Here is a 24932-nt window from a genome sequence, read left to right on the forward strand (position 1 = left end):
TTACAGGGACAGGTCAAGACCTCATGCATAGAAGGGAAAGGGGCCCTCCAGCCAACAGCGCAGTACCTTAAATGCCAGCTTGGGACTGCAGCTCTGACCTGGCTTTCAGAGAAAATTGTCACCCAGAGAGCCACCAGTGTGGCTTTGTACAGCATCCAAATGGATGTGAAAAGTGAACACGCCAGACACATCGAGACCACAGTCTCAGCTAAGGTGACAAAGTTTAATTGAAACCCATGGAGCAAAGTCAATATACACCAGCTGAGACGAAGGCCCTACTTCTTTAAATGACCATTTTATATTTCCTGTTACTAGACTGGGAAGTCAGTGCCACTAGAATATTCGTACTGATACTAGGAAATACTGGAAGTGGATGGAAGGTTGTATCTTATACTCTATATTTACTTTACAACGCAAAATCAAGATACAAGTGAAAACTACCCACCTTATTATTGTTCATATTAATTCCAATCAGAAAAATAAGTTCCGCCAGGAAAAGGCTGCAGCAGAGGTTTTTGTGAATTGTCGTTCTAGTGCTTTGAATTTCACTGAAGAACCAGAATGTAAAAATGCACATGGAGAGGCAAATCAACGAAATAATTATTCCTAGCTGAGTGATTCTTGTAAGAATGTTATAATTTGTAACACCCTGGGGGAAAATTATAATATAATATTTAAAAGAATAGCTTTGTACCTTCTCAAGAAAGACCTCGTTCTGTAATACAGTTCTTTTCTTCTTTTCTACAAAATATTAATCAAAACTGTTTGTAGAGTTTCACTGCAAATGTACACTTTGGATAATCTAAAAAGTATTGTTTTTTTGTGAGACTGATATAATTCTAGGGGAAATTAGTAATGAACTGTATACATTCCTGCTCTTGCATTTTCTGATATTCCTTAACAAAACTTTTTATTAACAGCAGTATCTCCTAATATGATTTTAAGAATCAGACCATTTTGCTGAATGACAAATACACTGGCAGTAGGACATATATTAATATGACAAGAACATTTTCTAATATAAAAGGACTTATCACAGCAGTGACTTAGATAAGCAAAATTGAATAACCGTCTTACTGAATTTGCAACATGATCAAAACAAGATTCTGGAATAACAATCACTTCAAACAAATGCTATTCCAGATATGTAACATGAACATTCTCCAAAGAAACACGGTCTATTTTAATCTTGGATGTAAATATTTTCTGTATAGGAATACAGTTACATTTGCCGCTTGGTATTTGCACAAAGAACCTCTGAAATACACGACTGTGCATCAGCATAAGGATAGTATTCAGCTGACCATAAAATGTATCTAAGTACTTTTTTTTCTAAATAAAGGACCGGAGATTATTCTCCTCAGCCTTCCTTTTCAAAATAACTATATAAGTACCTGCAGAGGTTTTAAATTTGAACTGAAGACTTAGGATGCTATTTAGAAGCCAGGAGACAGCCTCTATCAGCATGAAATTCACAGTGTGAGAGAACTGTCTCAATACAGTATATTCATGCTAATATTCTGCTTGCTGTCAGTTCCGATACCTTATAAAGCTGCCTCCTGAGGCAGGACCTGAGCTCCTGCAGATCCCCACGTAGACCCTGAAAATCTATGGGGCCTCTTAATATAAGGAGGACATAAATTGAGTGGTCATTCTCATGATTTTGTGCTGGTCATGAGTGTCCGTGTTTAATAGTCATAAACTTCAAATTGGTTATGCTGTTGCAAACTCTCAGGAGAGAATTTAAAGCAGATTTTTAGATGCCAAGGTTAGACAAATGGGTGGCAAAGTTTTGTGAGAGAGAAATTCAGGGCCATATGTTTACTGACCACCAATGATTGCCAGTTAAATCCCACAGCAGTCTTAAAGTGGGATTTAAAATTAAAAGCAATGCACCAAAAATAAGCACAACAGACTGTGTATTTGGAACAAGATACTTTGCTGCATCACTGCTCTGTAATACTGCGGAAAGGACATAAGGAAATTCAAACACATATGGGAGGAATTTTATTTGCTCTGTGCACAATAAATTGTGTGTTTGCTGAACAAAACCAAGAAACAACCTAAAGGGGGAAAAGTACATAAGTTGCACTGAAATAAAAACATAAGGAATGAAGACAGAAGAAAGTATCGGGTAAAACACTAAATTAAAATAGCACTTACAACAGAGCCACCTGAGGACATCAAAACAGCAAAATGAGTCAGATGATTACATTTGCATGAGATATGAGTGGAGTTGGAATGTGTCAGCTCACAGCCTTCTGTAGCCCAGTTGCCATCCATTGTGTCTGCTGAGTAGTTCCAAAATGCACATTTAATATCTTTATCCGCAGTCTGGAACAGAAACAAGATGTTTTACTGATGGCAGAAAGGCAGGATATTTCCCATCAAGAGACGTTTCTTACATTAGCCAGCACAATTCATTAAAAATGGCTTGTTACCATTGGAAGGCTGGGAAACAAAAAGCACATTCTGCAAGCCCTATTCCTAGCGATTAAAACACGGCTGCGGATGGAAGCATTTTATCCACGCAGCTAACACCCCACCAAACATGTAGGCTAATCAGATTACTGAACCCTTCTGGCACTTGCAAAGGTGTTGGAATTTTTACCTACTTTATAGATACTATACCCCTGCACCTGCTGAACATGGACTAAACCCTGAGGTTACAGCCACATTGCTTGTCCTGTTCATAGTCCCTTCCAAACGAGTAGTTAAAAACCTGAGACTTATTCTGTGCATTTCACAAAGTAATCTGGGATAAAGCCAGGGTCATATCACACCTGCTGTATCAGGTGCGACGAGAGCGATGAATAAGACCATTAGTATTATTTATTACAATGAGTGCTTACTGACACTAGTCAAAGATAAGGTCCTCACTATACTAGAGGCTGTATAAATATATGCAAATTTATATAAAGGTGATCTCTAGCTCAAATATTAGAAGGCAAGTAACAAATTTAAAAGCTGCACAACCAAGGTTAACACCTTGTCCCACTGCCCACCTCCCTACAGAGTCACTTTCTTGTTATGTTTCTGATAATTCTTTGTTCCATGTAAGGTGATTCTTCACATATAAGTGAAGTTGGCAAGATCTATATATACTGGAAGTAAAACTCTCAGTTTTAAACAAATGTGTTGAGATTTCAGAAATAACAAAGTTGCAGTACTGTAGGTTCTGCAATTACCTCCTAGCTCCAGGTTAACTTTTTGCATTAACTTTGAAGCATTTCTTCACTTTTTTTAGTATGCATGCTTAACCATCTGATACACTTTCAGGAAAAAACCCACCTAAATACAGAATAGTCAAGATCCTGTAATATTCTCTGGTTCAGGCATCTACATTTTATTCATGCTACAACCCAGCAAAGACAGCATTGTTGCCCTTGCTTTAGTTCCATAGCAATTTTCAGCTGTATCATATTTAGTATATTGCACTTAGGATGTCACATCTGAAGATTAATCTTATTAGAGAAATAAATGACAAACTCGCATCAGCAAACAACAGAATTATGTCTCAATATATCATACACTGCAGGTATGGTTACATCACATAAAATGATTAGCTATTGTTTTGCTTTATTTGAAGTTGATAATAAAAAAACCCCTTACCTTGGCATACTTTAAGGTAAATGTTATTTTCTCGAGCTCATAGAGTGTAGGTGGATTTGAGCTAATTGCAACAGCTATAACTGATGAGCTTACTGTCTGTCTCTGCTCTGAAGTATCTTTTGAGGAGCGGTTTTTAGGCGATGAAAGCAAAGAACCAATATTGCTATACCGCAGAAAGACAACTGCAATGGTGCCTATCAATCAAACAGACCATGTTTAGTAGTTTGTGGGGTTTTATAGAAGAATAAAATTGAAGACATTAAGGAAACAATAAACAATAGACATTATTACTGCTATTGCATAAAATATGCAAACCAGATGGAATCTTTGTGGAATACTTATAAAAATGTTTTAGAGACAATGAAATATAGCTTTATTTAAAACAATGTAACTGCCATTAGAAATAAAAATGTGTGTTCGCATTGGAAATTCTAATTAGATATATGCATCTATATTTTTTCTAGAGTAATATACGCTTGCTGCTGTTCTGCAGTTGGCTACACATGTGGTGTCAGGTCTCATAAACTAAAATGTCTCAGACCTGAGGTAAATACTGGGCCTCTCTGAAGTACCTGGCTTGCTTTGACTTCCGTTACAGTGGAGCCAGGATGGAAGACACACAGGGGGAGCTAAAAAGAAAAGGTATTTTAGGATGCAGTGCTGATCTGAAAAAATGTTGTGGTGCTTCTCCCTGGTACCAAGATAAACCACATTTTTAGCTACTGATAGATGGTGAGATTCAGATTAGCTGGAAGATCAAGACTTAAAAAATCTTTTCTATGTTTTTTAGGTTAGGTGGTTTAATTCCAGAGCTGTTTAAACACATTTATTTATTTTTAGTGATGACAGTAGTTGTAAGCCATTTCTGTAGCACTCTGAGATCCAAGCCAAGATCTGGGCCCTGCTGGTTTTGGTACTGAAGAATACATGTTCTTGCCCCAGTGAGCTACTCTCTAAATAGAAAAGATGCACCGATTTTTACAGAAGGTTTAACAGAGAGTTGAAGGGGCCAGTCCAAAGTCACACGGCAGATCTATGGCTGAAAAAAGGATAAAGCTCAGGTTTCTGGTACCAATATTCCGTGTTAAAATTCACTGGATACTCACTGTGCCACTGAAAATGTTAGAAATATCAGTCTTGAGACAATAAAGGGGTAGCAGAGGTGGTGACAAAAATACTTTGACTCCTCTGTAGTTAGCAGGGCTGAAGCTCAGTCTTGGTAAACTGCACATTTAGTTATTTACTAGTGGGTACAAGCATCCAAGGTGTTTATTAACCCACCTACTCTCTAACCCTTGTTTCTTACCATTAGGATGAGATTCCTCTCTCTTCTTTGGAGAGATCTTTATGTAATCTCCCCCCGTGTATACATGAGGGTGAATGTGTTTCATGTGGTGTGAATCAAAAGCAAAAACCTTGAGTGCTGCAAAAGAAGAAAAATACTGTACAAATCACAGCTCCATTACAGTCTACCATAATTTACAGTTGGGTTAATAAATGTGCTATTGGATTGCATAATTACCGTGAATTTTAGGAATATATCATTGTGCCAAATATTTCAAGAAAAATGCTATTAATATAGCATGTTTGCTTAAACCTCTATGTTTTGTTATTTTCATGCATACATTTTGCTCTCATACTTTTTACTCTTTCCATGAAAAATATGGTCTTTTATTTACCTTGCATTAAATTAGGCACTGGAAAGAATAATGTAGGTTACTTTAGGAAGAGCTATTGCTTTATTAAAAATGCATTTCTGAAAGGGACCACAAATCACAATTATAAAAAGCAAAGCATAAAATTCTCTACTGAATAGTAACATTTGATAAAAGCCAATTTTTGAAAAGTATATATTTTATAGTTATCTATCCATGCTACCAAATGCACATTGCACCATGAAATAATGATGTGTCTTGTCAAAAAGCAAACAAACAAGTATCACCCCTCAGGACAAAAACTACATTAGAGGACATTGAGCTCTTTACTTCGTTCATTATAGTGCTGAGTTTCAATCACCCAGAATGGGAACAAAAAAAAAGTCAATCAGGCCTTTTTTTAAAAACAAAACAAAACAACAACAAACAAATCTAAAACTTGACTGATGGAGGAATATCACTAAGCTAGACCATCTGCATTGCTTATAGCATGGCACACAAAAATAATATGAGCTATTCAATAGACCAGCTGTCAGAAAATGTTTGTCAGGACATAAGAAATAGTTTTCTGTGGCTGGAGTTTTGAAAAGCTTGTAGTTCAAGAGCTTGCACCATAAAAAGCAGTGGAGAGAGAGGGGTAAGTTGTAGGTCTTGTCCCAAAATAGATGTGTGGGGCACATATGAACCCTGTGGAAAATATATTCATGCTGAAAAACAATAACAAAAAATGTTAGTGTTTGGGGCCAGTTTGGAAAAGAGCTCATGCAGTTTCCCATTTTAGAACAAAAGCAAGCCAAAAAGGCATCGACCTTTCAACACGGAAATTCCTCCCCATTCTCTTTATCAGCTTTTTCTGTCTCCTTGGTCTGACGTCTACACTGCAACCGGAGGCTGCACCCAAATCCTCTCTTCTCGATCTTCATGGCCTCAGCTCTGGAGCCACGAGAGCCTCAGGTCTGCAGCCAGGGTGGTGGGGAACAGGGGCTCTACAGCCAGTTCCTGACACTGCTCTGGATCTGCTGCAGACCCAGAGGTACTCTGCACTGACATAAAGCTACTTCCACAGAGTTTGTGTCATGGAACAATTCACTGCCTATTTTTTCATCACTCTTGCTAATTTAGTTTCAGAAAGGTGAGGGCAGAACAGGTGGTTTGACCTGCCTCGGGACCAAAGGAGGAATCTTTCTCATCAAGTCATCTTATAAAATGGCAAACCAGCAAGAAGCACTGAAGGACTGTACTGAATCTAGAACAAGAAATCAGGTCACATACAGTTTGGGTATTTCCAGAAAAACAAAAATGAAAGAGTGGCCATTGCCAAAGGAATCAGCAGTGCTTTATTAGGATTTTCAAAAGCTGCTGGTATCAGCCTTACTCTGCTCCCCTTGAAGGAATGGTAAAACTATTATTACCATAGGGAATCAGTAGGAACTGGTGTGAAGACACCAGCACACAGGGAGAAGGTAGGAGAGCAAAATAGTGCAGTTGAGACTAACCAATTCTTCTCCTCTGAAATTCCTCTTAAAACGAGAAATTTCTCTGAAAATAAAGCCACGCAAGATTTGACTCACTAGGTACAATCCCTATTCCAAGTTCTTTTACAATAACTTCACTGAACCAAAAAGAGTAAAAAATCTGTATAGAGCAAATCCAAATTTCATTCCACTGGTGTTTTTTATGCATATAAGATGCATAGGATAATTTTGTGCATGTAAGATGAATCTAGATTCACTGTGACAGTGTAACTATAATGAGAGATTGAAAGAGAATCTGAAAGGGCAACTTCCCACAGCCTCTCAGGTTTTTTCTGGGCTCAAATTTTTTTGAAAATTATGATACCTACACTGAAAGTCAGCTGTTAGTTATGAAACTCATACAAATTAACACCTGTGTGTTTCACATAACACCATTTCTAATCTTCATAATTGTGCTGAAAAACTCCTCAGTGTAATCCACATCTAAAGTATACCTTAGATTAATTTTCTTTATTTTACCTATGTCACTTGCATTAGCATCTAGCTGTGTTGTCTTTTTGAAGTTCTGTGACATGAGAAGCATCGCTTGTTCTGCAGTATGCAGCAGCTTAGTCAGGCTCCGTCTTTGGTTATCTACAGGAAGAGCTTCCCAGACCGCAATTTTGTCTTTTTGTAAAAAATTGTTCACAGTATTAACCAAAACCTGTAAATAAAAGAAATTTTTTAAGTGGAAGAGTCATAAGCTATTTGTAAAATAAGAAAAAGCCCCACAACTTTAAGGCTTGATCCACTCACGTTAATAGTTGTATTACGAAGTGCTTCATTGTCAGAAACAGAGTAATGCATGGTATTCAGTGATGAATACGATAGTGCTTCAACATATGAAATCACATCTACAGGTAAAAGCGGACCTGAAGTATTTTTATTAATCTCTTGCAGCATCTCCAGTGGTGTTTTTAAATGACTAATCTGAAAAATACAAGAACTCGCATCTTAATGAAACAAGTAAGGTCACATTTCTTCAAGTGAAAGTAAACCCAATACCAATGACTGATTTCTGTGAATTAATACACTGGCTTCTAAGATGCTTGTGCATAAAAGGAGACACTACTTAAATCAACAGTTTGACCTATGAAGTAATGGTGTTACACGTCTTGTATAACCCTAACAAGCAACTATGATTATAAAAAAAGTTATGTGCTATGATTACACCTTTTTTTTTTTTACTACTGCAGCTCAGTTTTGTTTATCCTAAAGCTCCAAAATGAACTAGTAAATGTTCTGTGAAAATAATTAAATATCAGTGATATGGTTACTCTGTTGACTTTTTTCTGTTAAATTTTAGCTGAAGAGGTGGGAGCAGATGGGCAGTCTTTGTACATTTTGCGGTGGTGTTTTTTCAAATGCAGATTATAAAGCATGTAGTTTAGTGAAACTGTACTGTCTATTTCACTTTCTCTGCTTCAGTTTATGAACTGCTAAATGCACTTACATAAAACACTTAATTTAAAAAGTAATGGGCTAGAGAGGGTGAGATGAAGATTAAGATTGCAAGTTTCAGTCTCATGGCTGAATAAGAAAAGGATTCTTACTTCATGATACTGAAATCTAATGAGATTTTATCAAAACCCTCCCCAACACCTGATTTTGTAAGCTCCGTAGTCTCTGCTGCTGAACAGCTTTTATGGGGCCTGCTTCGTCTTTGACTGCAGCTGAATAGAACTAGAACACAGGCTAAAAACTAGGCTAAAATCTGACACACTGTTATTTACATAGAATTGAGGTGTTTTGACTTATTACTTTGATTTAAGTTTAGTTTGACGATGTACTTAAAAAAAAAGATCTCACACTAAGATCCTGCTGTGGCATTTACCATGTCTTTGCACATAAATGTGCATGTATTATATTTAACATAACGTATTACATTGCGCGTTAACATAGAAAGCATGTTAATACAATGTATATCTTACACTAGGTTAATAAAAGCCTTTAAATGAATAACTTTCTGAATCTTGTAACTTCGGCAAACTGCTTAATATAAAATGCAAATACAATTGGTTTTAATTTATTTCTGCTTATGTTTCATTTATCCTTTTAAATTAGACAATACTATAGCTGTAGACTAATGACTAGTGAATCTATTAATATTTTTTTAATTTGCTTCAGGAATCTCTGCTTCTGGTGAAAAAAAATATCTTGAGTCCAGAGTCTTTGAGTCTATAAATTCTGTACCACTTTACATACTATGCTTTGAGGAGTAAATATACTAGCATACCAGGATGTTATTGCTCCATTTTTTTTATTGTCACTTGTTGACATGACTTATCTTGCTACCTTTCACTCTGAACAAGCAAATAATTGCACATCAGTAAATGCAGCAGTGTGTAACTTCAGAAATTACAGAAACAGTTGAGTGATTAGCACACTTCTGAATTTTTCATGCATCATGACTCATTTTGCTGGAAACAGAGCACACAGATTCCCAGCAAGTTATTATCATGATTTGAACACACAACCCAGTTCAAATAATTTGAAATTATTAAAAAGACTTCTGTAAACATGCTTAAGTTCAATTGTATGCTTCAAGCATTTGTTAAAAGCTCCTTAAGAACTATTATAATTGAAATAACAGTTTCAAACAGAAACAATTAAAGGATTTGGAAATTAATCTATAAACCAATGCTACTTACTCCAGCTAAAGTTCTATTAATATGTTCAGTTATACAGTCTTTGTATAACTCACACTTGGCCTTCGGATTTTCTGTAGAAATTAAAAAGAAACTAATTATATATTGCAGTTTAATCAATATTCAAACACATACTCATTGTAAGAGCTCTTGTCTAAGTCATTCTGCAAACCACCAGCATTCTGAATTTATGCACATAAGATGCAGCACTCCATTCTCAAACTTCAACTAATAAGACTTTATCTTGGCCAAAGTTACAGCACTGGATTGGACTCGGAGCTTTTGTTTTACTCGGGTAGAGAGTTTGGCCCCTTTCCTTGGGACTTCCACAGGTGAAGTTAAGAGACAGCTCAAGTTTACAGAGAGGAGTACAGATCTGACAACTATGGAGAGGTAACCATTATTTCAAATGGATTTCATCACACTGTTTAGCAAAAATACATTTACGAAATGATTCTATTCTCAGAAAATGCAGATGCCACTGGCTTGCCTCTTTTTCATGTCTCGCTGATTAATCTAACTGAAGATAAAGAGGCACTGGTGGGTTTCTCAGAAGATGTAGCTCTATAATAACACATAAACCTTTATAATATCATGTACCTTGGCAGGAAGTGCCATCATTTGGCTTAAACTGCAATTTTCCTGTGGATGGTTGATAACCTTCCTTACAGAGGCAGTTAAACCCTCCATCCACGTTTTCACATTTTGCATGATCTCCACAGGAAACAGTTCCTTCATTGCTGCACTCATCTACATCTGCAAATATCGTGAGAAATTGAATTTTTTATTAAGTATTTACAGACTAACACCTTGCTGCTTTGTTGATAATAGCCTCACACACTGCAAGCAGTTTCATAATAAAATTTCATGGAACAAAAAAGAGCAAAAACTAAAAAGGCAAACTTAATGGCAAAACACCTGCCAATTATAATACTTAGGGATTAGAAGGATAAATCATAATTGATCATATTTTTATACCACCACTTTTATTACTGTATAATACTGCATTGTTCATGTTTTAAAACCATGAGTGTAAACATTAATTCTATGATAACAAAATGCTCGGCATGATGCAAATCATCTGAAATCCATTTTCCAGAGATTAGACTAAATAGATTTTCTCAGCCTTATGATTCAGTTAGAAAAGAGAAAGAATACTGCAGCCTTTTCTTTTAAGTCACGGCTTTAAAAAGATGCTACAAAAGATCACTCTATCCATCTCGTTAATCTAAGATTTAAACTCTGTGCCCTTTAAAGTGCTTGGCATGTCTTTTTTTAAAGCCACATTTAAATTACATTTGCCTAAAATGCCTTTTGTGCTTCTAATTAATTTGCCATTAGGTAGACAAGTTCAGTAACTGGGTGCGGCACAGTCCAAGAGTAAAACTGATGAATTCCGGTAAGGGAATCCATGAATTGATCAGTTTAGGAGAGGTGAGTGCTAACTCTCTGGCTGGAGTAGGGATTATTTTGCATTATTTGGTTGGCTGAGGATAAAGATCAAATAACCTAACGGAGAAAGTAAACTGGGAACAATACCAAATAATTCTGAATAATGAAGTAATGGACTATGAAATGCTGTGCTGGAGAGGAGAAAAGAGTGAACAGCTTTGAGACAGGTATATCTGATGAAAAGAGTTGAAAAATGAAGAAGTGACACATGAGCAGATTTAAATGAACAGCCTAAAAGAGAAAAGGCTGAGAACTGAACTGAAGGACAGTAGAGGGGGGGATGGATGAGCCAGAGAGGAAGACAACCTAAGTTAAAAACCGGCATGACACTGGATTTGGGAAAGAAATTGGTGAAAAGAGAGAACTGGTTAACTGATTAGTGGAGGAAAATAGCTACCTGAATTGATAGGAGGCCTTTGTGCAGCCAGATGGGTGATAGGAACAGACAGACAGAAAGCAGATATAGGGGGCTGGCACTATTAGCCTATAGGAACTATTTTTGCACTCGTATTTTGATACAAGATTGTTGGTAGTTTTCAAAAAGGAGTAGAACAAAAAATGAACAATAATACATGTGAAATAAGGTTTCTAGAGAAACGGAAATTGTGGCAGAATGGAAAAATATACTGCATCTGTGTGGATATACCTAGGGAGTGCAGAAATATGTCTGAAGGATACCTGGGGGCCATCTGCCTATTTGGACAGCATTTTTGGTAACTTTGTAGAACGTTGTTTACTAATGGCAAAAGAGCCTCCATAAATAATCAGATGAAGACGGTTTTGTTTGTTTGTTTGTTTTTTTAAATACAGGGTGACTGTAAAATGCATTTAAACTTCTAATGGAGTGTCCCAACAGTTTCTGCATCCACTCAATTTTTGCTGTTTTGTGCTTAATTGCCAGCTCCCTTTCTTCTGCTCATAATCCTAGAGGTCTTCCTCAGGCTCAAGGAGATGGTTGAGGTCCCACCTAGTTTTCACATCCCTATTATCCTGACTGAGCAGTGGCTCTGATTTGCACCTGAAATGCTGTGGTTTAAGCCTGAGGTTCAGAAGCTCCCACTGAAAAGCCATTCAGACTCGCACACAGCACAGGTGGAAAGGAGAGGTGGGGCTGGAAGCGCATTTGCCCTCCCCAGCACAACCACCCCTGCTCTTCAGGGAGAGCTGCCAAGGAGACTGTGTGTTTGAGTGCGTTGGCGCAAGCACTGTATTTTAAAGTATGAGGTTAAATTATAATTATCTGTATTAGGGCAATAGTTTGTTTCCGTATTTAATGCCCCAAACTGCCAATGTTTCTCTTTAATGAGCTGAGTTTTGCATTATCTGTATTTGTACGTTTTCTGTGACCTTAGTATTCATAGTCATGGAGCTAACCACGTTATACATCAACGAATCTGGCAAAAGTGAAGAAAAGGGGGGAAAAACCCATGATATAGTGCTGTACACAGACTACCTCATAATTAAATGCTGTCATTTAAAGACATGAGGCTAAAGTTCTTACTCTTGGCATCTAAATAACCTCTCACATCAGTAAATTATAAAGCTCTTTTTGAAACAAGTGGGTGCCTGTCAGTGCCCTGTTGTGTGACTCTGTGTCAAAGACAGAAAAAACTTTGAATGAATTGAAGTGGCAAGGGTGAAAACCATGACAATACTGGTTTGTATAACAAGAACACACATCAGCCTTATACCAAAGTTTTCTTTGGCCTTGTCAGCTACATGGAGAAGGACACGTACATCATATCAAGATATTCAGCATGTAATGCAGTGCTAAAACACCAGTAAATGACAACAAGCTTCGCTAAAACTTACGACTTATAAATAAATAAATATTGAACACTTTCCAGACTACCATTGCTAAGTATCAGGTTTCCATGTGATTTACCAATGCAAATATTTCAAAATTATTATGATATTTTGCTTTTCATAAGCCTTTAGTTTGGCAAGTAATTTATTTGTCATTATTGGGCACATATATTACCCTTCCTTTTTTAATTATGTCAGATATTAAGTGTAATGGAGATTTTAATGACAATTAAGGATTATCCAAAACAACAGCAGAAACTCAAGCACCAAGGCACATCTCTGGCAACAGGATGGCTATTTAAAGTCTTACAGAGATACCCTGTTGAGTATATGCAAATAGACTTTCTACAGTTGAGTTGTCCATATGGAATGAGTCCATATCACGCCTGTCTAATTTACTGTTTCCTGGAGAAAAAAAATCTCCTGGATGACAAAATTAAAAGGCAATATGCCTGATCTTGCAAGGTACTAATCAGCTTCATATCCCTTTTAAATCAATGAGATTGTCAGGGCAGCCAACAATTTGCGACAGTTGCAAGAATGCTGCTTTTAAGTTCCTGCTTTGAAATACTGTGTGCAGTAGCTCTAGGGTTTTGTTTCTTTATATTTTGTAGTTATGCCTTTTTTAACCAAATATGCAATTGTTGGACCACACAGGGACAACAGCTTGTCAGTGCTTTCAGCAATCCAGTTTTACTGGAGCTTTGGGGCGAGGATCTCAAACAGTCCTCCTTGATCTACTATGGGAGCGGGACTGGGCTGCCAAGGTTCGCGTGAGCCGTCTTCACAGAAAACATTCCTGAGCAAAGGTTGAAGAACAGCAGCTTTTTAAACAGAAGAGCATTTGCCATAGCTCTGCAAAAAGCCCTGGTCTTTTAGTAAATATTCAAAACAAATCCTGGAGCTGAACTTTGAAGCTTTTATAATAGCTCCCATCAGAAAAATAATATCACCAACACCACTTAGGCTAGTGTGAAAATAGATTTATAACCTTTTATTTTATTTCTGTGCTTTGTCACTCCTCATTTACTGCAGCAGGCAAGGAAATTCCAATTAAATTAAAAGTACTGAGAACAGTTATTATGTTCGGTCTTGCCAATTACTGGATTGTACCTACATCGCTTTGATTCTTCACCAGTCAGTCAAGACAGCTTGATGTCTACATTATACCTTCTGCTTATTAGTAGCTTGCAAGTGATTGAAAAGTCCAGTTGCAAAGGACTAGATGTTCCCTCCCCATGTCTCCATGCTGTGGAAGGCAGCAGCACACACAAAGTAGAAATGAAAAAGCCTAAGAATGGCACAGGTAAAAGAAAAGTTAGCAATGTGGCATAGTGCCATATCCTATCCACTGTACAACTCCCCTGTCACAGAAGAGGATGTGATGGTGAATGGGTGCCTTCCCAGTGCTCTCATAAAGCCTGAAGAAAACTAATAGCACGTTCCTGGAAAAGGCAGAGTGGCACAGATGTCACTTTTGTTTTACAGATGGCCATTTTCACGTTTTTACTCCGTTGACCGGCATGAAAAAAGTAGGTTTATATTTCACCTTTTTATCTGCAGCCAAACATTCAATAAATGTGAAGTCTAAGGAAAAAGCATAGCTTTTACACAGTAAATAGATTTTAATAGCTCACATTCAAGACAGCAGAAAAATATCGTCTTCAGAAATATCACATCTCTGTATTCCTCTTTCTTCTCCATTTCCTTTCTCCTTCTCTTTTTCTCTCTCTCCCTTCCTACCCTCCAGTTCCTCCTCTATCCGTATGTTTCATTGTCATCTCTTCACCTACTCTGCCTGATAACATGGATGAAATACTGCTGACCCTCAACTCAAACCTCAAAATTCTGGTTGGATTAAGGGTGAACTGACATTTCCCAAAGCCATTGTCTCAGGTTTTCTTTTGATCCACTACCTTGAGAGTTATAATCACTTCCTATTCAGAAGTTTAGTACAGTATCCAAAGAGGGGAGGAACACACATGCATATGCACATGGACTTTGAAATGGACTCACACACACACAGTGATGTACCACACTTGCACCACTAGGAACTCCAGATAGGTTTGATGGCATAAAAAATATATATATAATGGCATACTCTCCAAAATTAAACCACCGTATTTTTAACGTTACTACCATAGACATTATACACATATATTAAAAAGAAAACTTAAAACTTTGCAGAATCTGAAAATATTTTGGGGCCTTATAAAACTGGGTAGGAGGGATATTTGGTAGCTCTGTCCTCCGATTTGTACTGGAAAACTTGCACTGTATTTACAATGACAACTTTGGTGCTTGCTTCAGCTGTGTGTAGTACATCCCGAATACACTACTGTCAGCTGCTTGTGTGCAAGTCATCTCTACTACCTGTAGCAGCAGATCCATTGGGTACAAAATATCCTATTATAGTTTCCCTGACAGATAAAGTAGAAAATTAATTGTGGATCAAAAGGTTGTCTTTAGGACTTACTGCTTGGTAAAGTAATTGGTACACTTGTTTAATGAGAAAAGGTGCCCACAGGTAATTCTTTATTTCAGTGTGAGTTTTGGAAGGTCTCAGCTCCTCCCATATGGATTTGCAAAAAGGAGAAGAAAAGTGGTAAAGTAACCCCCAGTAGAGGATAAAAAAAGATCAGCCTGCCCAGTAAAGAGGGCAAAAAAAAAAAAAAAAAAAGAAATTAGCTTTTTACCATTAGCTTGCTAAAGTGACACAAGAACAGTCAGAGAAATAACTGTGAAGACAAAACTTCTGAAGCTCAGGAAATGTCATAACATAAAAATCAAAGCCTGGACCAGAAACTGCAAGAATATTTACAGCTCAATGTGCTAACAGTCTCAGTCCCAGCTAATTTAAGAACGATTCATAGCGGCTGGATAAAGCAGAGCTCTTTTAGATGGATGTGAGCAATGGGCAAGAAATGTTGATTAGATCACTTTCTGGCTTAATATGCAGCCATTCTGCTGATATTAAGAGCGGTAAGAAGAGAGGTTGTCAGCACTCACAAGCTCACAGGAGACATATCTAGAATGAGACACAGTCAGCATAAAGGTGTAAAGGGCAATGGATTTATTTCTCATTTTCCCGTTCCCTGAGGACTGTTGCAACATACAGACAAAATTACCAGGAGTTTGAAAAAAGAGAAATAGTTACAGTTCTTCCATTCAAAGAAAATCCTAAAGGATTGCATAGTTGTTCAGAAATAACATTTTTCCAGAGAACTTTTCCTCTCCTGTAATCTTGAACATGTTCCATCCAATTGCTACAGATACAGAGGCTGATGGATGGCACAGGACGTAGGATAACTACTCAGCTTGCTCATTACTTTTGATCAGACTTGAAAAATTACCAAAAATATCCCAACCAAAGCCCCCAAAACTAAAGATATTTGGAGCACAGTAGGTCAGATGTATAGGGAATTTTGTTGGTCTCGAGTGACCCAAATGCAGAATGCTTAGTCACGCTGCTTTGTTTTAAGAATATGACCACCTTGTTCACAGATCAGTGAAACAGAGGCATAATTGGGTGGATTAGGGATTTCTGTGTTACTTTAACTACATATTCATCACCTAAAACTGTGACGTGGATTAAAAATATTGTAAGCAGAGTCAAGACTGAAGTGTTACTGAAAGCAATGGCAGCTGCTGTGTTATCAGTGAGAAGTGTGGGCCTGAACTGGAATATTAAGTCTGTATCAGTCCAAGTTGTGGGAATTTTATATCCAGACACCAAACTTCAGAAATCTGAAAGCATTTTGTTAGATTTCTATAATCAACAGAAGCAATAAAAGAAGAGTGACAATGTAAAGCTAGCTGGCAGACATTAATAACTTACCCACGCAGGAGGTTCCATCATTAGGTACAAAAGTTTGTTGACCATTGCTGGATTTGAAACCAGGTGCACACATGCAGAAATAACTTCCCACCGTGTTTGTGCAATTGGCATGCTCTCCACAAGGCTGAGTAGCATTTTCACATTCATTATCATCTGTCAAGACATAAATTATGGAGAAATGTATTTGCATTTGCCGATTGAAGAAAACAGTAAAGTAAAAGCTTGATTTGGCCTCTGGTATTTTATTTATGTAAGTTTTGAATGCTGAGCTGGCACTCTTAGTGTTTGTCTATATAGTTTTCCCATTGCCAAGGATGTAATCAGGTGTTCAGCAGCACTCTTCTGCCCTCATCCTGCGTGAGTCAACAAATGAGAAAACCAGTGGGATACTGAAGTGAACAGTTTAATTGGATATTCACTTGGAATAAAGGATTGAGACAAGTACGTGTTCTGCCATGGTTTTATCTGATAACATTTTTTGCTACCCAAAAAACTACAGATAGAGAGTCACCCCAAGGATGCATCTGGGAATTTAGAATCATAGAAAACAGAGCTCAAAAGGATATCAAGAAATCACCCATTTCAGTCCCTAACACCAGAGTAGGATCAATAAAGCTAAACTGACAGGTTTTTTTTCTGTCCTGTTTTTGAAGACCTTCTGTGGTATTTCTCAGCAGTCCCAGACAACAAAATTACAAAGTTTGTCCTACTGACTGACCCGAGTCTTCAAGTATATTGTCTTTTTGTAATTATCCCGAAGACCTTAACAAACAGATGAGCAAAATTCATGGCTTAATCTTCACCTTTTAGCAATTGCTGTGCAAGTCATCAGTTTTGTACCTGCAAAATTACATGATCTATTTTACAGGGCTAATCCCATGCCCCCAGTGATACATGAAAAAGGAACTCTATACACAAGTTTTAAGACTACTTCCTCCCTGCAGAGCCTCTGCATGTGCTATCGTTGTGAGCATGGGGATCCAGCTAGCTTGATCAAAGGTCAAATGAAATCATAAACTCATGCTCTGAACTGTATAGTTGATCTTCTGCAATGACTCAATAAAACTGTTTCCTCTCCAGAATCTTCCAAGGTCCCTGTTGTCTATTAAATAATTTTCAGACCAAACTTGAGAAAAATTTTAAAAAATATCCTTATCCAGACAGCCTACTTAGGAAACTAAGAGTAACACTCACAATATTGATCATGCCATCTTTCCAAATAGCCCATTTCTCCCAAAGCACCCCAAAATTCTGAACAAACCAACCAATGAAATTCTCTCAAAAAAGAAGACACTCTGAATGGAATTCCCCATTTTATACATCGTGAGAAAGGAAGAGAGTTAAAGGCTTCCTGAAGTCTACTGGGATTTTATTCCTGTTCTCAAGCAAAAGGTACTCATAACATGATGAATGACAGAAAAGAATTCTAACAGGGAGAGAAATAACAATTTATTGCAGAAGAGGAACGATTAAGGAGCGTGACAGGGAGAAGAAATATGATTTCAGAAAAGACGTCCAGGGATGAGTTTCAGAAAGGTGCTTCTGCTTCCTGATGGTCAGTGTCCTCATAAGGTGTTTACCGAGATAGGGTACAGATAAGTAAAGCGTCATGTAAGTTAGGGAAGTGGCAAGATTAAAGTACACCAAGAGCTGTAAAGCATTGCAGGAATACATTTCTGCAATATAACTTAGTCACAACCCCTAGAATAACATTAGAGAAGGACATTTTTCAGATTTGAAGTCTGACGTGATTTTGAATGTTACTCAGTTGACTCAGAGAGGCAAATATCAGTTCAGAACTGCAGCTTTCCTCAGGGGAATTTGGGTCAACAGTATCAAATGGATTATCCTCATTATAACTAAAATTGAATGTAATTTAATGAGGAATCCAAGTATAAAAGCACTTTGCCAACACATGTCAACAATATTTATTCTACAGCTTTGGTATTCATGAGAATACCGCAGAGAAGGTGCATGATTTGGATCTTACTTAAAGAATGCCGAGGTAAAACCAAATTAGTCTAAGTGAAATTATGATAGGGAGGAAAAAATGTGGTGTTAATCCAAGTTCAAAAGCTAAGCATAAAAATATGAAAAATCCAGTTTGGCACTTGGCATTGCAGAGACCAGGGCCCAGAACACTTTACAAATCTTGGTAGCAAGGTACACTTGTTTGAATATCATTAGTGTGTGTGTTTGGCTCTTTTGGAATCCCAGTTTGCTCCTGGACCCTGGCATTTCATGACAAAAAGAAGTGGACTACCCTATTTTCGCTGTCAAGCAAACATGCTCTTGGGAAAGTAGTATAGGTCCTAGAAATAAAAATATGTGTTGACTTTGGAAAGCTCATGAGGTAGTAGTCATGGAAGATGAGAAGTAGGACACTGATCACTGCAGGACTTCATTCAAAGTAGAGGAATAACAGAGCTGATGAGAGGAAATTTACAGGCTACATACAAGAACGTTTCTTTTGGGTTTGTCTTCTCGTAGCTCCACTATAGCCCTCAAAATCCAGCACTAGTACCTTTTTCAGGTGGTCCAGAAAGTTTATAAGCAGTATTAAAATGACTCATGCAGTGGTCATCAATAAATCCTTTACAATTATGCCTCATTATCTCCACTGGATTATTGGTATTTTTCCTCAATATTTAGGATGCTTGTAAGGGGTTTAATGGTGACTATGTTGCCTTAGAAGGCTTGCCTATTGAGAGAACTTTTCCATAATTTGAGAAACCTTTAGAAAATCCAAGAAGAATAGTGGTAACTTACATTGCAAACACAAGAATGGATATTTTAAAGACTTAAATTGATAAGGAGCTTTCTTTTTGCTACTCCCATGGTCTAATGCAATACTGAGCAGACCATGCTGGGCGATAATTTACTGGATGACATCCTGCTTCCATTGAAATTAATGGCATAAAAGTCACTGACGTAAGTAGGCCCAGGGTGGTGCTTGCTATGGAAAACTACTGGGTTAATGAGAAAGGCAAGTGAGGAAGAAGTTTTCAAGAAAAAAAAAAAAAAAAAAAAAAAGGAGTTTCACGTACAGTTTGGCTAGACGTGTTTAAATAATCAGCTTAATTTCACACAAAATATTTTACATCAACAATGATGGCAAAAATGTCTTCTAGTTCTCTGTATAAACAATTTGAACTTTTTCTTCAGGCAGCAGTTCAATGTGAAACCCAGGGGCTTAAACTAATTTCCCAAATTTTACATGATTTATAACATTATTGGATTTGTGATTTAAAGGACATCAGGGGAAAAAAAAAAAAAAAAAAAAACAAAACACCAACAGGATTTAGAGATGGAAAAACGTTTTGAGGTTTTTTTGTTTGTTTAAGAAAAATTTCTGTCTACACAGAGAGGATACTTTAAATGACAGCAAACATATAATCCATGTGCTTTGTTGCTACCTAATTTAATTATGTCATGTGCATTCATTGCTGGCAAAGATACCCATTACACACTACAGGCAGTATTTCAGGAATGCATGTTCCTTTAAAGATTTTTTTCTTTTTTTCCGGTAACTGATGAAAAATCAGGAGACTTTTAGAAACAAGATTGGCCAAATGACAAGGTTAATTATTGTGGCTAAATGGTAATACTGGAATCACTGCATTCAAGTCTGTTTGATACACAAGACATTTGCTGAATAGCTGAGCTGTCTTGAGAAATGGTGTTTATTTTTGGGTGGTGGGGAGCAGGTTGTTTGTGGGTTTTTTTGTTTGTTTGGGGTTTTGTGTTTGTTTTTTACATCGCAGTTCTATGCTTGTTCTATGCTTGGGTTGCTCTAAAATCTTATCACTAAAATCTTATCATTAAAAATTACAATGTGAGGAAGGTCATAAATAGTTTCCTAGGAAGTGTGTTAAATAACCCAAAGATGGGTGGATACAGGGCTGTGTATGTATGTGCACCTGAATATCAGTAGGATGCTTACCTGATACACATGTAAAATAAAACTGATTCTCCATTTTCACTTTAAAAATGCAGCTAGTATGTATTTTACTGTACATAGACGTAATTATGGTTAGTGGGAATCAGCTACTACTGCATGTAATAATTTCTCTACTAGTCTCTTGAAAATTTATAAGGATCTTCAAAAGCAAAAGAAATCTGAAAAGCTGATATATCCCTTTCAAACTCAGTTTGAACGGAGGATGGTAATTCTGTATTAAAACTGCATGTGTTCATTAATATGAGAACACCATTGGTTTAGGATTGAGTAGCCCCCTCAGAAGTTTGAGCGTTGATGGAAATCTTCCCCTGTGACAGAGGGCTATAAATTGGATCCAGCATTTGAACAATCGCTCATTTACATCAGGTAACATTAATGATTGTTAAGCAACATGTGTATTAATTTTGTTTAGCATTGATATAACACATTTTTGTATAAAGAACATTCAATTCTTTTAGAAATTTTAAAACATATGAAATACAAAAAGGAGGAATGATTTGTGGATTCTAGGGCCATGATGCAGTTGGAAGCTAGAGGAATCTGATAAGATTTTAGGAAAAAGGATAGAGGAAATTTCTTCTATCATATTCCATATACTTTCCAAAGTGCAAGTTTTATCCTGTCATGTATCCTGTTCTAATACTGGGTGGTTATAAAATTATAATCTAGAATAGGAAAACACCAGGGCAACTACAGCTACAAAATAACATAATTTGTTATTATTGTGACAGGCATGAGAAAATGCCTTGAATTATCCATTTTAGATATAAGATTTTTATAATACTGTTTACATATTTTACATGAAAAATGTCACGAAGGAAAGTCTTACGGCAGCAAATTTATCAAAATAGCTTTGAAGGGTTTCCATTGCACTGAACACATCTCCATAATAGACTTTTTGATGATATGACATATAATACGAAGAGTTAGTTTTGGGGTGAAGCTTGTCATATTGATTCACAATCACACAGAAGTTTGGGTTTTTTTTTTCTTTTTGTAAATTTTGAAGTACACTGTTTCTCCCTTCACTTTGAGTAACAAACGAGGTTGGAACCACCCAAATTAAACAGAGTGATTTGTGCCTATTCAATCCTTGCCAATCCATGCAAAATGAGATTTTTGTAGAAGTGAAACTTTGTATTATAGAATATATTCTGGGTGCTCTGGCATTGATTCTGGGTGCTCTGGCATTGAATTAAATTGGTATCAGTCAGGCTGATGGCCTTTATTAATTGCTAAGTGACCTGATTGGAAAACTAGCAATTTTGAACTTAGAAATGGGTCATTGGCAATAGCCAGCTGGAGGACTCTTGTGGTGGGATGGCCCATGGCTGTAGGAGCTTGCTGCCTGGCATCCCACCACAGGGAAAGTCTGCCCTGGAGTTGCACAGCCTGTGAGCTCAGCCCTTGACTTCCATGCTCCCAGCTCTTCTGCAGAAGAGCCTGAAATTCCCAAAGTCTTGGATCAAAATCTGCCCGTTAGACTTATATCACCCAAGGCTTTCTACTGGGGCCTTGCTACAGGTAGAGTCCTCAAGGCTCTTGTTCTTCTGCTTCTTTGGAATGGGCCACAGCCCTGGCTCCCCACACAGGGTAATCTGTGCTGTGGCCAGGGTGCTTTGTGGGGTCTGACCTGGATACCCAACCAAGCTGGCCAGAGAGGCAACAGGCTTCCCAGGGCAGCAGAAATCTGGCTGTTGCAGGTAAACCCTTTTGACACCTTGACATTCCAGAGAAGGATTTTAATGAATTAAGAACTCCTGACCATAGCTTGTGTTTGATAATGTGAGTTTTCCCAAAGCCATGCCTGCACAAGCATAGGCATGATGGTGTGATTTTCATAAGTTTAATGAATGCTTGATGTTACTAAGGACCATAAGCAGCTCATACTGAGGCCATTACTGTATACTACAATACATTCATACTCTATTCAGTACCTTCCCCAGATGACATAAAAAGAAGCAATTAAAACATCAACAATTAATTTTGCCCCAGTCCAGGCCTTTTGAAACCAAGGTTGGAGGCCTCCGGGGCATACCAGTCTATCAAGAACAGCAGTGGCAGCACAGGGCTGGGGACCAGTATTGGACACTACTAGAATAGTGGACAGCACTGGGTAGGAAGGAAACACATCCGGAGTGGCTGGGGAATACATTGATTCATTGCATCCGGCTGTTCTCTTTCAACAGCAGCCTCTGCTGCCAAAACTGCTATGGAGCCCCTGGGGGAAACTAGAACTACCCTTCCCTAGAGTAGCCCTCATGGGAGAACAGTACTTGAAGTGCCTCACTTAACCCCTCAAAAGCAAGGAAATGAAAGGCTTCCTGTAAAACAAATTCCAGTGCTACTCACCCCGCTGTGCTTAGCTTGTCTGGAGGTCTCAGAACAGTGGGTGATCTTACATACATTACTTCTGTGCTGCAGGACTGTGTCTACAGCCATCACAGCCTGATACCGTTAACAACCTTGCCTTTCCTTCCTTGTGATGTGTTTCCATTAATGGTAATTTAACACAATTTGTTTATGATTCTCCAAAGATTCAGCATTCAAGTTTGGTCTAAATCAGCATGAAAGAGCAGATGCTTAGAAAAACCACTTGAGACTGCAGAACTGGGCTGGAAATCTCATTTAAATATGAATTGCTTTCATAATGGGCCCGATTCATCTTTGTCCTACACTGGGGCAGGGGACCATGCAGTTGCTGCATAGGAAATCTTGCCGCTGCAAGCTCTGTCTTGCTAAAATTTTGTAACTCTCTACCCTCCTTGCAAGAGCTTTTCACAATGCCTTCTCAAGATATTTTTACAGCTTGGCAGTAGTTTTTAAATGGTTTGAACTTGATGGCTCTGCAGCTAGCTGGACTCCTAAAAGTCCTTAGTTCAGCAAACAAATATTTTCTCTCACATTCTTCACAGACTATGTGTATATACAGAGATGATTTTGGATTTGATTTTCTTTCATGTCTGGATGAACTAAAAGGCCTCACAACAAAAAATTCCTGTAGTCCCAGTTTAAGGAACAGGGCAGAACATTCTAAAAGAAGAAGGAAAGGCATATTGAAAACACACTAAGATTGAGTTTCAGAGAATGGACAAGGTTCAGAGAGGTTAATATATTATCTAAACTGCTTCCCTCATCTCTTGCTGGTATTTTCAGACATTACAAATTAAACATGAAAAGCATTTGTTATTGGGTAAGTGCCAATGAAGAAATTGTCATTTGTTTAGCCACACAAAACAACCTGCCTTTTCAACACTTGTGAAGTATCAGAAAAAGAAAATCTATAATTTGTGATCACTCATATACAAAGAATAAGGCAGGGGGGCGGGGGCAGGGGGAAATCTTTAAAAGTGCTTAGTCCTTGACTGGAAACAAACCACTTACCCAGACAAGCATCTGCAGGAATTTGAGAATAAAAAGGAACAGGGTGCTCAAATTAGTGAAACAGAGGGAAAGGGAGGAATAAACAGCTGTTGAGTGGCCCTGTTCCACCTTTTCCCCAGCACTGCCTCCGCTCCTCTGGAAAGCAGCGGTCTATGTGCACTGCGGGCAGCAGCGAGGGGCCCCCACTGCTCCCCCCCGGAGGAGACCTTAGAGCTGCACTGACCAGCAGGGACTCAGCAAGAAAGTTTCAGAGCTGTGCAGCTGCAAGTGGAGAGCTTCAGTTCAGGTGTCCAACCCCCAAATTAGTTATATATTGTATGGCTGACACCCCTTCCATGACCAGATAATGAGGGGGAGACCTGCGAGTGCTATGAAGATTCACCCCTTCTATTACAGGCAAGACTCAGAGCTGGTCAGGCATCCCCTGCTGATGTGGTGAGCGGGGTCTCAGGACACCTGTCAGGGGTGCAGGTGAAGAGCGCAAACCACACTGCAGCTCAGGCACAAGGGACACGGAGCTGCCACTCACTCTTCAGGGAAGCAGACCGTGACCTCCTTGCACCTGGAGCATTCCAGGCTCCCCTTCTGCCTTCTTCCCAGGAATGTGGCATTAATTCACCAGCTGAGCACCTGGCCTGATGAGCTGTTAAAATGCAAAGCTAAAGGAGGAAAGAGACTGTAGCGGAGTAATGTCAGAGACCGTAAAACGGGGAAAAAAAAAAAAAAAATCCAGGATGAAGACGATCTGCTGGAGTTTTCAGACTGGCTTTGGAGGTTAGGAGTGATGACCAGACGAATTGTCTGGAAAACTGGATTATAGACACTGAGTAGGAGGGGATAAAACAATAATCCCATTTTTAGTTCCATCACATGCAGCTCCCAGTTAGCTATACCATGAATTCAAACAACCCAAGGCCTCCCATCTGACAGGATGTGAATGAGCGAGACGTCACCACTCAAATCTAAACACTTGGGTCCCAAGCAAGAGATAAGACAGAAGGAAAGCAGCTTAGCAAACAGTTTGATTAAGGGGGAAGAAAAACTTCTAGGCCACACTTTCCC

At 38.1% G+C, this 24932-nt stretch overlaps 1 protein-coding gene across 1 annotated transcript in view; it reads right to left on the reverse strand.

Moving 5' to 3' along the window:
• ADGRL4 (adhesion G protein-coupled receptor L4) overlaps positions 1-24932 on the reverse strand; it is a 75382-nt gene that overhangs the window by 18330 nt on the left and 32120 nt on the right. The window contains exons 4-12 of the mRNA XM_009486657.2: positions 16526-16678; positions 10030-10185; positions 9433-9503; positions 7538-7711; positions 7262-7445; positions 4919-5035; positions 3613-3806; positions 2164-2334; positions 446-649 (exon numbers count right to left, since the gene is read on the reverse strand). Coding sequence (XP_009484932.2) covers positions 446-649; positions 2164-2334; positions 3613-3806; positions 4919-5035; positions 7262-7445; positions 7538-7711; positions 9433-9503; positions 10030-10185; positions 16526-16678 — 1424 coding nt within the window. The remainder of the gene's footprint in view (positions 1-445; positions 650-2163; positions 2335-3612; positions 3807-4918; positions 5036-7261; positions 7446-7537; positions 7712-9432; positions 9504-10029; positions 10186-16525; positions 16679-24932) is intronic.

Source organism: Pelecanus crispus, chromosome 5 (assembly GCF_030463565.1).
Source record: "Pelecanus crispus isolate bPelCri1 chromosome 5, bPelCri1.pri, whole genome shotgun sequence".
Lineage (NCBI taxonomy): Eukaryota > Metazoa > Chordata > Aves > Pelecaniformes > Pelecanidae > Pelecanus > Pelecanus crispus.